At 41.2% G+C, this 16,684-nt stretch overlaps 1 protein-coding gene across 1 annotated transcript in view; it reads left to right on the top strand.

The window, feature by feature from the left end:
• The window catches only part of c1ql4b (complement component 1, q subcomponent-like 4b), a 31,466-nt gene extending 22,347 nt beyond the window's left edge, over nucleotides 1-9,119 (top strand). Inside the window, exon 3 of the mRNA XM_053499657.1 lies at nucleotides 8,872-9,119. Within this exon, the coding sequence (XP_053355632.1) occupies nucleotides 8,872-9,051 (180 nt within the window). The 3' untranslated portion in view covers nucleotides 9,052-9,119. The remainder of the gene's footprint in view (nucleotides 1-8,871) is intronic.
• The last annotated feature ends 7,565 nt before the right edge of the window (nucleotides 9,120-16,684 follow it).

The raw sequence follows: 16,684 nt of genomic DNA, 5'->3' as shown, positions 1-16,684 counted from the left end.
ACCAGCTCTTTGGTGGATAATGAACCTTATCTGTTTCTTCTTTTTCTTTTCTTTTCATCCTACTTTCTCTTTGTGATCTTTGAAGAGAACGGAGTTGTTTACCAGACCCATGTCTAGCAGCAGACTCATCTACTGGTCCTTCCTTTCTTCCTCCCACCAGGGTGTGTGTTTGTATGTGTGTGTGTGTGTGTGTGTGTGTGTGTGTGTGAATGAATGTGTGGGAAGGTTTTAATATCTTGGTAATATCTGACAGTTTTGACCTCGGGGAGACATTAGCCCGGTCCCTACAAGGAAAACATCAGCTTTTATTTAAAATTAAAATAAGACAATTGAAATGTTTCCTTTTGGCTGCGGAGGTTAAAGTTAGAGTAAGATATCAGTGTAGTGTACTGTTAATTAGATACATTTATTATGTATTCCGATTGTGTCAATCCAAGGTTGATAGGGTCCTCACAAGGACAGTAAACCAAATGCGTGTGTGTGTGTGTGTGTGTGTGTGTGTGTGTGTGTGTGTGAGAGAGAGAGAGAGAGAGAGAGAGAGCATGTCTGTGTGTCCCAATGTCAGAGTCAGAATGGCTCAATGGACTCCACGTTCTCAGCTCATGGCGAGACACACACACACATCAGGAGGAGCTTCACTGCTACCACAACAATTATCCTTTCAAACTCAAGACCTTAGACTCAATGTTAGGGTACGTGTATACTCTTTCTATACTTATCTATCTATCTATCTGTCTGTCTGTCTATCTGTCATTTTATATATATCAGTTATTTTGTGTCCATCAAATTAGAAACTTGAGAAGATCTGCTCCACGTCTCTGGTGTTCACAGGGGAACACGTCTGCACGGAGCCATATGTTCGTTAGTTAAACCGTAACTCTGGAGCGTAACGCTGCGGCATGGCTGCATGTCAACACCAACACCTTCTCACTTCAGCGATGTCTCTCGGGGGCGCAGCAACATGATTGTCAGATGAACTGCAAATCTGCAAAACGTCTGCAGATGTTCAGACACTGTTGTGATCAACACGTGCAAACTAAAATGTAACGTGTGTGTCCTGTGTGTAAAACGCAGACTGAGTTAGTTAGCTTCCTGACTGGTGATTATTTTCCTCTAACAGCATGTCCCCAAGTCTTTTCTACTTCTTACACTACAACAGTAACTATTTATTATTTATCTTTTTTATCGTTATATATATATATATATATATATATATATATATATATATATATATATATATATATATATATATATATCGTTTATCTGTTTATAGTCTGGTTCCTGTTCTTGTAGCAGCTTGGAACAGGTTGCCTTGGTCTTTCCCTCATCAGTCTTGCTTCTCATTCTGTAAAAAATTTTACACAAAACACACACTCTTCCACTGGAAGTACAATTACAGCTTTACCTCTGACAATGGAGACTCCTTCCACAGACAATAAATAAATATCTCACAGTCCATATGGATAATGAGATAGTAAGTGGCTCTGGATAAGGGCGTCTGTCAAATGTGTAAATATACATAAATGTAAATTTACGTGTACATGATTGTAGTGAGCTGAGGGAGCAATTTAACAACATAAATAAGTATACAGGTTTACCTTCAGTTAAGTAACGGCAGCTGCAACATGTGGATTACACACCAAAGCTAAGAGGGTGATTTGCTAGACCCCCAGGTGATTAGGGGTGGGGCATAATGGACGACTCTAGCTAGCTGAATTAGCACAGCCTTGTGGACGACTCCAGAAATCTGAGTGGGCGGGACCAAGTAGACATCTCCAAAAAGCTGTAGAGGAAGAAAGGGGCAGGGCCAAGTGCCTTTGCCTTCCCAACCTGTCTGACCCATCCTGGTGCCCCGTTTCTGGCTGAAGATCTCGTCACATGGATGCCCCGTGTGTCTCTTTGGGATGTGTCTGGTGTCTGGGGATGATTCTCTCTACCTAGAAGATGGTTCTGGCCTCGACTGGTGTTGGCAACTGTTTCTCTGAGGTTCAATAGTTCAGGACTGGAATTTCCTACAAGTCTACCTGAATCTCCAATAACTACCTGGACTCCATATTAACATCAATTAACATCTCCTGTTATACTGAACTTCCAGCCTCCTAACACACAGTATGAGTGCAGATCAATCCCTGCTTTCTGTTTCACCCAGATGAGGATGGGTTCCCTGTTGAGTCTGGTTCCTCTCAAGGTTTCTTCCTATTACCATCTCAGGGAGTTTTTCCTTGCCACTGTCGCCCTCGGCTTGTTCACCAGGGACAAACTGACCATTTTGATTCATACAAATTCACATTTCATACAAACTTAAATAATTCTTTTGATTGTGTAAAGCTGCTTTGTGACAATGACAACTGTTAAAAGCGCTATACAAATAAAATTTAATTGAATTAAATTGAATTTAGTAAACTAAAAGTGAGTGCATGGATGATTCCAGAGATCTGAAGGGGCGGGGCTTAGCAGACAGATCTTATCTAAATATTCATAACTAAATCTCTCAGCTTCATCTGTTAAAGTCTGTAAATCATTTTTTCTTTTCAGTAGGAGAGAAAACAAGATAGTGTCAATAAACTTGAGCAATCGAACCACATTTTATAGAAACGCACACACATACACACACAGCGGAGTTATAGTGGAGTGTGTGCTATTAGGAGCAGCACCGAGACCTCGCAAGCAGCAATTATAGGCTCTCGCTCCTCCCCACCGTAGCACTGGCGTCCCCCGGGAGCTGCCACCTCACGCTGCTAATCAATCTGATTTAACACACACACACACACACGGCTGCACGAGCCACACGCCGGGGAGACACACGCGTGACCCGCATCTCATTCTCAGGCAACCGAAGGGGAAGAGACGGCCACGCAGAGAGACATGGAGATAATTAATGAGAAGATGTGAAGAGAATTAAAGACGAGGCGAGAAATCGTTCATCCACTCTGAGAGAGAAATACACACTGAATTAAATTACAGCTTCATCTTACTGATTAACAACGGCTCACTCAGCCTTTTAACAAAAATGCCGTTATTACTTTAATATTATTATAATAAATCCAACCAGTGAATTCAGAGTGTGATGAAAATCTGGGTCTCACTCACGTCACGTTTACATCACCTGCAGTAAGTTTGAGTGACTCTCTGAGCTTGGTGTTAATAAATAAACAGTTTTTATTTTTTTTGTCACATCACCTCGGGGTGGGTTGTTGCTAGTGTTTCTTAGATGCAAGGGTGAGGTGGGGGGGTGGGGGGCTACAAATGTTGCCAATGTTGGTCGGGTGGTGAGGTCTGCTTCTGCTAGATAAAGAGTAACGTAGATAGATTAGATTAGATTAGATTAGATTAGATTCAACTTTATTGTCATTGCACATAGTTACAAGGCAACGAAATGCAGTTAGCATCTAACCAGAAATATAAGTTAGCAGTGGGGTATAAACATATATACAGATCTATATATACTATACATAAATAAATAAAAATAAAGGCTATGTATGAATTGGCTTTACAGAAGAATATACAGTATGTATATATTTAAATGAATATACAGTGTAAAGTGAGCGGAGATGGATGAATTAATTGACTGAATAAGTGTAGATATACAGATATGTCTAAATATAAGTATATGGGATAAAGATATACAGAAACTGGTTGAATTTACAGGATGTGCAATAGTATGAAAATATATACGAATAAATATGAATAACTTAACTTAACAACTGGAAGGGAATGCAGAGAGTATATTTATACACACATATATTCATACATATATCAATATACATATATTAGTGTACTGACAAAGTGCAGATTATACAAGTGAATGTACAGGGAATATTTACAGAGATATTATACAGGGATGTTGGGTTATCAGTGATGATGATGCTGTGCATGTAAAGGGGTTAGCTGCGCAGCTGGTAGCTGCGCAGACCAGCTAGCACCTGTGTTCACTGAGATATTCAACATCTCTTTATCTCAGTCGGTGATCCCCATATGCTTCAAAGAGTCCATCATTGTTCCTGTCCCAAAGAAACCTCATCCTGCTTCCCTCAATGATTATCGCCCTGTAGCCCTCACTTCAGTAGTGATGAAGTGCTTTGAACGCCTGGTCAGAGACTTCATCATCTCTTCACTACCAGACACACTCGACCCACTACAGTTTGCTTATCGTCCAAACCGTTCCACGGACGATGCAATCTCTCATCTCCTCCATACATCTCTCACTCACCTGGACACTCGGAGGGGGAATTATGTGAAAATGCTCTTCATCGACTACAGTTCTGCATTTAATACCATAATTCCCTCCACACTTACCACCAAGTTGGAGCACCTGGGACTCAGCTCATCTATGTGTCAGTGGATCTCCAACTTCCTAACTGGCAGACCACAGGCAGTAAGGATGGGCGGACATCTCTCAGCCTCCCTCACTCTCAGCACTGGAGCCCCCCAGGGTTGTGTTCTGAGCCCCCTGCTGTACTCTCTGTACACCCACGACTGCGTGGCCACTACCAGCTCCACCACCATCATCAAGTTTGCTGACGACACTGTTGTGGTGGGCCTGATCACGAACAACGATGAGACGGCCTACCTGGAGGAGGTTGGAAATCTGGAGAACTGGTGCCAGAGAAACAATCTCCTCCTGAACGTCAGTAAGACAAAGGAGCTGATAGTGGACTTTAGTACAAAGCAGGTGAGGAACTACCAGACCCCCGTCATCAACAGGAGCCCAGTGGCGAGAGTGGACAGCTTCAGATACCTCGGTGTTCACATCACGCAGGACCTGGCATGGTCCTGTCACATCAACACCGTGGTAAAAAAGGCCCGGCAGCGTCTCTACCACCTCAGACGCTTGAGAGACTTTAGACTGCCCTCCAAGGTGCTCAGGAATTTCTACTCCTGCACCATCGAGAGCATCCTGACGGGAAATATCACGACCTGGTTCGGGAACAGCACCATGCAGGACAGACGAGCTCTACAGAGGGTGGTGCGATCAGCTGAGCGCATCATCCGCATCGAGCTCCCTGACCTGCACTCAATCTACAGCAAGCGGTGCTTGACCAAGGCCAGGAAGATCGTGAAGGACCTCAGTCACCCCAATAACGGACTGTTTACTCTGTTGCGGTCTGGGAAGCGATTCCGCTCCTTGAAGGCCAACACAGAGAGACTGAGGAGGAGCTTCTTCCCGCAGGCGATAAGGTCTCTCAACCACAACCACACCACTATGCAGAACTACACAATATTTTCATAATTGGTCAAATCTATCAATCTTCTTACATCCATGAACACTATGGACAATTACACGCTCACCTTCCTTCATATATACACTACATGTCGTACGTTACATCCTGGACCATTGCACAAAGACACTTTAATAACTTTGCACACCTACCTTCACAACTACACTACATTTTACAGTTTTACGTTTACATCCTGGACCAGTGCACAAAGACACTTTAATAACCTCTGCACTAAGACACTTTGCTCTATGCATATTTGCACACACCGTACAGTATATTTCAATTTGCACAGTATATTTCTATTTTGTACATCATATTTCTATTTTTATTTTTAGTTCTATTTTTTCCTAGCACATTTCTATTTTTATTTTTAGTTCTATTTTTCCTAGTTTAATTTAATTTTTTAATTTAATTTCTATCGTATTTCTTTTATTCATATTTATTTCTTATTTGTAAAATTTAACTCTCTTTTAGGGTCAATGGCAGTCGTATAATGCATTTCACTACATTTCGTACTGTGTATGTTTGTGTATGTGACAAATAAAATTTGAATTTGAATTTGAATTTTGAAATTTTGAATTTGGTTAGGTGGTTGGTGAAGTGTTCAATAAGGTAACCACTGTGGGGTAAAAACTGTTTCTCATCCTGCTGCTCTTGGCTTTTAGGCACCTGAACCTTTTTCCAGAGGGAAGGAGAGAAAACAGTTTATGTGCAGGGTGAGAGGTGTCTTTTACGATGCTACAAGCCCTTCGCAGACACCTTTTCTTGTACACCTCCTCAATGCCATGAAGAGGGGTACCAATGATGCGCTGGGCGGTTTTCACCACCCTTTGGATGGATTTACGGTCCGAAACAGAGCAGTTACCGTACCAGACTGTAATGCAGCTGGTTAGGATGCTCTCTACTGCACAACGATAGAAATTGTTTATTATGTCCTTAGAAAGGTGATTCTTCCTCAGTAGTCTCAGGAAGAAGAGACGCTGGGAAGCTTTCTTGAGGAGACTGGAGGTATTAGTGAACCAGGTTAAGTCCTCAGAAATGTGTATCCCCAGGAACTTGAAGGTAGTAACACGTTCGACCATTGTCCCATTGATGCAGACAGGGGTGTGTGTATTACCTCTTCTCCTTCTGAAGTCCACAATGAGCTCCTTGGTCTTACTGGTGTTCAGGAGCAGGTGATTGTCATCACACCACTCGGCCAAGTGCATTACCTCTGCCCTGTAGTTGGTCTCGTCGTTGTCATTGATGAGGCCAATCACTGTTGTGTCATCAGCAAACTTAATTATGGTATTGGAACCATACATAGGACTGCAGTCATGCGTGTACAGTGAAAACAGGAAGGGGCTCAGTACACAGCCTTGTGGAACGCCGGTGTTCAGAATGATGGTTGAGGAGAGAATGTTATTGGATTTAACATTCTGTGGTCTGTTGGTCAGAAAATCCAGTATCCAGCTGCATAGAGAGGTGTTGATTCCGAGATCAGCGAGCTTCGTAATCAGCCTGTAATCAGATAGCAGAGTTATCTTACACTGCACATCATTCACAATTCATTCATTCATCCTGGATCGTCCTACTTTATGTAAAGCTGCATTTTAATCAGATTAATCAGATGAAGTTTACATGCCTGCACAGGAGTAATATAAAACTCCCTATCCAGTTTCATCCCATCCATCAAATCACAGCAGAGTGCTAATGTTGGATGATGTTGTCATAGAGTTGGATTTAGGGTGTGATATCGTCTCCCCAAATCATCGCGACAAAGTTGTCCATGAAAGTTAAGATGACTTTGAGAGAATGACTCTGGACGACCATAACACAATGCTGCACATACATTATAATAACACTTATTTATAGTATTTATGCTGCTTAACATCCGTAACATTTTTAAATCAACCTGATATGAAGGATATTCCAACACCTGTAACATTGCCAAATTAATGTATCATAACTTTTTGAAAATATAAAAGCTCCTTATGAATATAAATTATTCAGCTGATGTTTTTTCTTTGCTAACATACAGTACGTGTAATCTCACTTCCTTCATATTCACTTTATTCAAACACTTTTAGATGGTAAAAGCGGTGCATTTAGGGCGAGTATATATAATGAGAAACCTTAGTCAAGTCTCACACACACACACACACACTAGTGTTCCAGGCCATACTGCAGGATTCCTCAACCAGGCCAGGTTTGTGTAAAATATGATATAAAACATCAACTATTATACAGATCTTTATGTGTGTGTTGATAATCTGAATAAAGAGCGATGAGTTTGTAAGTCTGTGGATGTTTCAGTTTGTTGTTAAAATCCATAAGGAGCTCGAGTTAGTTATTACAGGAAAGACTTCGTATAAATTACACGCAACATGTGGATCAATAACATCTTCCCACAGGACACACACACACACACACACACACACACACACTATTCAATGCCTGGTGTAAGGTCACTGCCCATCTCATCAGTCCTCACTCATTGCTCTCAGTGGAGGGCTAGAAACAGATCGCGAGAGAGAATGTGTGTGTGTGTGTGTGTGTGTGTGTGTGTATGTTCGTAACAGAAAGAGAGAGAGAGGGAAAGGGAGTTGGAGATGTTTACATTAGATGGATTTTGCGACTGCACTCGTTAACTCTCACTCCTCTGTATCGTGTGTGTGAGTATTCGAAGCAGTGAATAGAGTTCACACGTGAATCGTGTACACACATCACACCGAGAGTTCAGTTCTCCTGTGACCTCCTGAGTTCTCCATCAGTTTCATAACATCAGCAGCTTAGCAGGTAGCGACCTAGTGCAGATTATTAGGCGTAAGTTTATTCTCAAAGTCTTGATTTACAGTCCTGTGCAAAAGTTTTGATACCACTCCACACACACTCATGTCCTCATTTTCTGCACATGGTCCACATTTCACACACCTGGAACTTTGCACATTCTTCTGCTCATGACTGGACATTGCAGTTCCATTTTAATTCCATTTTATTGCTTTTACATTGTGTAAATTTTACAGTTAAATGTTTTCTATAATTTCTATTTTTGTATATATATATTTTTATATTTTTTATTTTATATTCCTTATTTGGATGCTCGATTTTTTTCTTTTTTTAGGTCATATGTGTACAAGCATTTCACTGCGTATTATACGTGTATGTGACAAATAAAGTTTGACCTAAAATTTGTGCTTCCAAAGCTTTAATCTTTCTTGTATGTTTGATGTCTTCTAGAGGAATAGTTCTCCAGTCTTCCTGATGGACTTTTTCTGTCTCTCATGTCCACTCCAGTCCCTGTACCTGATCAGTCCCAGTGGAGTGTGTTTGTGTTTGTTAAGCCGCACAGTGACCTGTGAATCATTCAAGCATAAAAACATCTAACTTAAGTCCTGAGCCAGTGAGAAACAGGTGCAGATGATGAGAGATGATCAGGAGGTGATTAGTTACTGCTGATGCTGAATGTTGGAACAGACGAGAGGGGAAACGAGGTCGCCGCTGAGGCTGTTACATAAACAACCAGCTTTTAAATCGAATTTTAGGCACTTTGCAGCCTGTCGCAGTAAAACATTCTTCCTGTTTCTTTCATTTGATCTACATTATTTAATATGAAGGACGGTGGGGGGCAAGACTGTGTGACAAAGTGTATGTGTGTGTGTGTGTGTGTCAGGTGCGGGCGAGTGCCATTGCTCAGGATGCGGATCAGAACTACGACTACGCCTCCAACAGCGTGATCCTGCACCTAGACGTGGGGGACGAAGTGTGTGTGCAGCTGGATGGAGGAAAAGTTCACGGAGGAAACACCAACAAATACAGCACCTTCAGCGGGTTTCTCATTTACCCTGATTAACACACATACACAGAGAGACAGTCCTGATGTGCAAGAGTTACTGCATGTTTGAAGGATCACACACACATTCACACTGTACATATTAATCTTTATCTCACTCACACACTCATCTTCTATACCACTTAATCCTTTATTCAGGGTCGCGGGGGCGGAGCCTATCCCAGGAGACTTATGGCACAAGGCGGGGGTACCAATCCATTGCAGAACACACACACCTCATTCACACACTACTAACAATTTGGGAACGCCAATTCGTCTAATCTACATACCTTTGGACTGTGGGAGGAAACCGGAGAACCCAGAGGAACCCCGAGCACGGGGGGGGAACATGCAAACTCCATGGACACAGAGACGGGAATCGAACCCAAACCCTGGAGGTGCAAAGCGACAGTGCTAACCACTACACCACCGTGCCGCCGTTATTAATCTTTATAACCGAATGTATTTTATGGCATGATTATAATATTACACGTATTTACAGACGTCCTCTTTATATGTACACCATATTTATCTTTATAACAAACACTAAAGTACAGATCAACACTCGTGCGGGTGTGTGCGTGTGCGTGTGTGTGGCGTTTTAATGTAAAAGTAAATCTAAATAGTGTGTGTGTGTGTGTGTGTGTGTTAACATGAGTTTGTGATGTCAGTAGATTACAGAACAGCTCTGGACCAATCCCAACATACAAAGAGAGAGAGAAAGATTGTGTGTGTGTGTGTGTGTGTGTGTGTGTGTGTGTGTGTGTGTGTGTGTGTGATTTGTGTACAACTATAATAATGTGTGAGTTGTGTTTTTACAGTGTTAAGTGACGGACTGAATGTTGTCTGTGTTTATTGCGTGTATTAAAGTGTGTAAACTAAAACTAAACTTCTGATGTGAATTTTTCACACACTTTTCACACACACAGACACTGACACACATCAGCACATGATCCAGAACACACGAATATTTTACAGCTTATTTATTATTATTAATTACACTCGACCACAACTTATTAACATTAAGAGAAATAAAAAAGGGTGATAAAGTTATAGTGTGAGAGAGCGAGTGTAGAAGAGAGTTTCTTTGTAAAACTAATAAAATGAAATGTGTGTGTGTGTGTGTGTGTGTGCGCGCGCACCTGCACATGTCTGGGTGTGTGTATGTGTATCCTGACAACTAACTCACCTAACACATCCCCAAACATCAGAAACACTTGAGTGTTAAGTCCAGACCACAAAAAAAAAATAAAATGTATAATTTAAATTTAACGGAACCTAACCATTTTATTTATATTTTTAATTTTCACTTTCACAACTGTTTATGAACTTCATACTTTCACTTTAAGGGGATCAAAAATGTATACACACGTTAATATGCCTCTTTACTGACGGTCATTAATGATGGAGCGACTGCTGATATCTTCAGAGGAAACATAATCCTACACACTGCTGTCATAATACACTCACACACTCACCTTTACTGCTTTATCCTGTGTACAGGGTCACGAGGCGGAGCCTATCCCAAGATACCAAGGTACAACCTGGACAGGGCTAATCCAATGCACAGCACACACACACACACACACACACACACTACAGGCAATTACAAACCTGATTCCAAAAAAGTTGGGACACTGTACAAATTGTGAATAAAAACGGAATACAATGAAGTGGAAGGTTCAAATTTTAATATTATATAATATATATTATTCAGAATACAACATAGATGACAAATCAAATGTTTAAACTGAGAAAAGGTATCATTTTAAGGAAACAATAAGTTGATTTTAAATTTCATGGCATCAACATGTCTCAAAAAAGTTGGACAAGGCCATGTTTACCACCGTGTGGAATCCCCTCTTCTGCAAACGTCTGGGGACTGAGGACACAAGTTGCTCAGATTTAGGAATAGAAATTTTGTCCCATTCTTGTCTAATACAGGCTTCTAGTTTACTGTCTTAGGTCTTCTTTGCTTCATCTTCCTCTTTATGATGCACCAAATGTTTTCTATGAGTAAAAGATCTGGACTGCAGGCTAACCATTTCAGTACCCGGATCCTTCTACACAGCCATGATGTTGTAATTCATGCAGTATGTGGTTTGGCATTGTCATGTTGAAAAATGCAAGGTCTTCCCTGAAAGAGACGACGTCTGGATGGGAGCACATGTTGTTCTAGAACTTGAATATACCTTTCAGCATTGATGGTACCTTTCCAGATGTTCAAGCTGCCCATGCCACACACACTCATGCTCCCCATACCATACGAGATGCAGGCTTCTGAACTGAGCGCTGATAAAAACTTAGGTTGTCCTTGTCCTCTTAAAAAATTTTGATTCGTCTGACCACAGAACAGTTTTCCACTTTGCCGCAGTCCATTTTAAATGAGCCTTGGCCCAGAGAAAACGCCTGCGCTTCTGGATCATGTTTAGATATGGCTTCTTTTTTGACCTATAGAGTTTTAGTTGGCAGCGGTGAATGACCCGGTGGATTGTGTTCACTGACAATGTTCTCTGGAAGCATTTCTGAGCCCATGTTGGGATTTCCATTACAGTGGCATTACTTTATGTGATGCAGTGCCGTCTAAGGGCCCGAAGATCACGGGCATCCAGTGTGATCATCCGGCCTTGACCCTTACACACAGAGATTGTTCCAGAATCTTTGGATGATATTATACACTGTAGATGATGATAACTTTAAACTCTGTAATTTTCCTCTGAGAAACTCCTTTCTGATATTGCGGCAAGATTTTTGGTGATCCTCTGCCCATCTTGACTTCTGAGAGACACTGCCACTCTGAGAGGCTCTTTTTATACCCAATCATGTTGCCAATTGACCTAATAAGTTGCTAATTGGTCCTACAGGTGATTCTTATACGTACATTTAACTTTTACAGCCTCTTATTGCTACCTGTCCCAATGTTTTTGGAATGTGTAGCTCACAAGAAATCCAAAACGAGCAAATATTTGTCATGACATTTCAAAATGTCTTACTTTTAACATTTAATATGTTATCTATATTATTTTCTGAATTAAATATTGAAATTTTAAAACTTACACTTCATTGCATTCTGTTTTTTCAAAATATGTACAGTGTCCCAACTTTTTTGGAATCGGGTTCGTAGAAAAAACACATAGTCTAATCTGCTCGTCTTCAGACTGTGGGAGGAAACACACCAAGAACGGGGAGAATATGCAAACTCCATGCACACAGACCGTGAGGTGGGAATCAAACCCTTGACTATGGAGGTGCAAGGGTGTGCCAAGATACCCTTGGCACACCCTTTATCTTGTTTTATCTCATGGATTATCTATTTCTAACATTGAAGTCTGCGATACAGTATTTTCTGATCATATGCCTGTTTTGTTTAACGCTGTTCTACCAAATAATGATGTTAAACCCTGTGTGCGTGCACGGCGCTGTCGCATGTTTAACTCCTCCACAGCCTCTGAGTTTCCTGATGCGTTTAACCGGAGCTGTGATGATGACATCTCAGAGTACACTTCTGTTGCTGGCTTCAACACTGAGGCGTTAGCATCCTGGTTCCATTCCACCTGTAAGGCTGCCTTGGACTCTGTGACTTTATTAAAAATCAGGCGAACCCTGGTTAAACGACGAGACTCGTGCTGTCAGACGTGAGTGTCGAAAAGTGGAACGCAAATGGAAAAAGGACAAATTGCAAGTGTCTTTTATTTCATTGAGAGATAGTTGGCGTCTTTATCAGAAAACTGTAAAAGCTGCAAAAACCAAACATTACTCTGAGTTAATTTTAGCAATTTGTTACAAGGGCTTTTATTACATCTTCTGCATGTAACCCATCTATTTCCATTTCTGTCTCTAGCTCTGCTGTTTTTAACCAGTTTGAGCCCATCTCTCTTTCCTTTCTGTTAGAGATTATTAATATTATGAAGCCTGCCGAATCTCCTGCTGATCCCATTCCTCCACATCTTTTTAAAGAGTTGGCTCCCATTCTAGGTCCTATAGTCTTAAATATTATAAATAGCAGCTTGGGATCTGGGGTGGTACTCATACATTTTAAACATGCAGTTGTGCAGCCTTTGGTAAAAAAAAAAAAAAACTAATCTTAATCCGTCTGTGTTGTCTAATTACAGACCAATCTCCAAGCTACCATTTCTGTCTAAGATTCTGGAGAAGGTAGTTTATGCACAACTAATAAGTTATCTTGGTGAGCATGGAATGCTTGAGGTCTTTCAGTCTGGTTTCAAGGCTCTTCACAGTACTGAAACAGCTCTGTTACGAGTCTTAAACAACATTTATCGTATTACAGAAAAATCTGGTAAAAAAAATCTGGTAACTCTGCGATTCTTCTGCTGCTTGACTTAACAGCTGCCTTTGATACAGTAGACCATGACATTCTTCTGTCACGCTTAGAACACTGGGTGGGAATCTTATTGATACTGTAGAACTTTTTCTGTTAGCCTTGGAGATCTTGAGTCATCATCAGCTCCTCTTACATATGGGGTCCCTCAGGGGTCTATCCTTGGACCCCTTCTTTTCTCATTATATTTGTTGCCGCTCGGCTATATCCTGAGAAATCATGGCATCTCCTTTCACCGCTATGCAGATGACAGTCAAATTTATCTCCCGTTAAAACAGAAGGAAGGCTACTCTGTTAATGGCACTGTTATCATGTCTAGATGACATAAAGGCATGGTTAGCCCAAAATTTTTTTTTATTTTAATGATAAAAAGACAGAGGTTTTGGTATTTGGTCCTGGTGCCAGGGGTAAAGTTCCACCTCTGGATTTAGGAGATTTGGAGCAGTATGTGAAAACTACAGCGTCGAATTTAGGGGTTATATTTGATCATGGCCTTAAATTTGACAAACAGATTAGTGCTGTGGTTTGGTCCAGTTTTTTTCAGTTAAGGCAATTGACAAAACTTGAACCTGTTTTGTCCTTTAGGCTGTTCGAAATGGCCATCCACACCTTCATCACCACTCGCATTGATTACTGTAATGCTCTGTATTTTGGGGTTTCTCAGACAGCATTACATCGGCTACAGCTGATCCAAAACCCTGCTGCTCGACTATTAACATCTACGCGCAAAAGAGAACATATCTCTCCAGTTCTGGCTTCTCTTCATTGGCTCCCGGTACAGTACTGAATTAATTTTAAAATTCTTTTGGTCACGTTTAAATGTTTACATGGCCTTGTCCCGCCCTACCTCTCGGATCTGCTCCAGCCCTATGCCCCCAAATGCAAGCTCAGGGGTGATCAGGTGTTCTCTCTCTCTCTCGAGTGACCATTGACCATTCGTGAGGCCACATCATTGAGGGTGTTTAAGTCCAATCTTAAAACTCACATGTTTTCTCTGACATTTAAACTAACATGAGATTTTACATATTGTTTTGCTTAGATATGCGTGTGATGTGGTTTTAATTATGTTCCTCTTTTTTATTATTTTATATATATTTTATTTTAATTATTATCTTTTTTTTTTTTTATTAAGATTACTATGTTATTTTATTATTTATGTGAAGCACTTTGGGGCATTCCTGTTGTTAAAGTGCTATACAAATAAAGTTGAGTTTAGTTAAGTTGAGATGAGTTGAGAGACTTGGCGGACTACAAAAACTATGCTGCGGAGAATCCAGACATTTTTGAACACCTGTCTGAGGCGCATATTTAAGATTCGCTGGCCTGATAAAGTCAGACATAAAGACCTGTGGCAAAGGGCGGGACAGGAACCAGTGGCCAAGCAGATTCTGCAAAGGAAGTGGGGCTGGATAGGGCTCACACTCAGGAAGGAATCATCCACCACCACACGCCAGGCCCTGACTTGAAACCCGCAGGGGAAGAGAAAACGTGGCAGACCTAGAAACAGCTGGGGGCGAGACACTGAAACAGAACGGAGACAGTATGGGATTACCTGGAGTGAAGCAGTAAAAGAAGCCCAGAACCGAGTTCGCTGGCGGAGGGTCGTCAATGGCCTATGCTCATCTGTGGGCTAAGGGCTTAGTACTTTTTATAATCTAAAAAAAAATGCTTTTTTAAACGTGGGTTATTGTTATTTACTTGCAATATTTGTTAATTTAATTTAAATGTGGTTTGGTCTCCAGAATGTTGAGCATCAGGATCCTCTTCTTTACTTTCCTACGTAGAATCAGTGCTTAATCACACGCATAAAGTTTTGTAAATTCGTTTAATGTTTAATAGTAAATAATGACCCCCGTTGCGCTGTACCACCGCTCGGAAAACCTTATGAAATACAAGTTAAAGACAATTATGATGATCTGCCACGGCTTGCGTCTGTGATAGGCATGCGCCCAAATCTACTATCGCTACTCGCTCACTCCGTAGCCTCCCTGAATAGGCAGCAAAGGGACGCAGCCGCCTATTCGTGCCGGCTGGCGATAATTAACGTTAATATGATCTCGGGCTTGCTCCGCATTATAAAAGCAAGGCGCGGAGGTTTGTCTGAGGTCTGGGAAGTACGTGATGTAATGGAGAATATAAAAGAAGCATGTCAGTGGGGCGATGTGACGCGCCCCAGGGACTTTAAACAAGGACACTAGAATTCCGCCCTTTTGATCTCCGCGCTGCGCGAGCTCCTGCAGCATCTTCACTCCCGCACCATGTGTTAAGTTTTTACGTCAGCGAGGACTCGCGCCGGCCATCGACAGCGGGAGAAGCGCTGCTGCCGCGTGCTCAGTTCTGCCACTCCGCGCACCAACACTTATCGTCAGCTGTGTGCCCGCATGCCAGTGTGGCACAGCCCCCGGAACTGCACATGCACAACCTTTATCCCATTCTTTCCTTTCTCCCTCCTTCAACACTTTCCTTCCCCATTTTACCTAAATAAATCACCCTTTTCCCGCAAGACCTCGCCTCGGTTTTGTGCTTTATGGTGCCGCCCGTACAACATGGTCAAACCATTTACAGATCATAACAGTCTACTGCATTTCATTCTTATAATAAACGCAAAAACACAAGCGGGGCTGAATGACCAACATCAGCTGACGCAGTAGAACGTCCTGACAATGTTATAATTTTATGGTCATTTATTTTAGTTAATAAATCTACTAACAAATTTAAAGAACACAAGATATAAGACGACACAAAACCCTACACGCGTCTTTTCTAATTACACGTGATAAAATCTAAAGGCTCACTGTATTAACATTTATTTTGTTTAAATTTGATCCTAATAAGATTTAATTTAATTTGAATTCTACATTTGTACTGTAATTTTAGTTCTGTGATTATAAATTTGTTTAACTACAATGTTTTACTTGATTTTATCCGCTACTACGTGCAGTTCTAAAACTCTGTGTCTCATTAATCCAGCAGAGAATGAACTAAGGCACGAGGCGTCAGCCTGTAGTTATATAGCGCCACTCAACGGTAAAAGCCAGCAAACGCACAAAGCCAAACGGTACCGCCGAGCGCCGCGATGGTAGAACCTACATTCCGATTGAGTAACCACTGTACTACTATTGAGCATGTTAAGACCCCAAAAACGCCTGGATGACTGTAAAATAAAAATGAATATAGTTGCAAGCAAAAATGAGCGTGCCCATAATTTACTTGTCTGAATATTCAGGATTTTAAAAAATTATTACCTGTTATAGTAACAGTTTTTTTTACTTTTATTTAACCAGGCAAGACAGATTAAGAACAGGTTTCTTATTT

This window comes from Clarias gariepinus, chromosome 6 (assembly GCF_024256425.1).
Source record: "Clarias gariepinus isolate MV-2021 ecotype Netherlands chromosome 6, CGAR_prim_01v2, whole genome shotgun sequence".
Taxonomy (NCBI): Eukaryota; Metazoa; Chordata; class Actinopteri; order Siluriformes; family Clariidae; genus Clarias; species Clarias gariepinus.
This window is presented reverse-complemented; position numbering and strand designations above follow the sequence as displayed.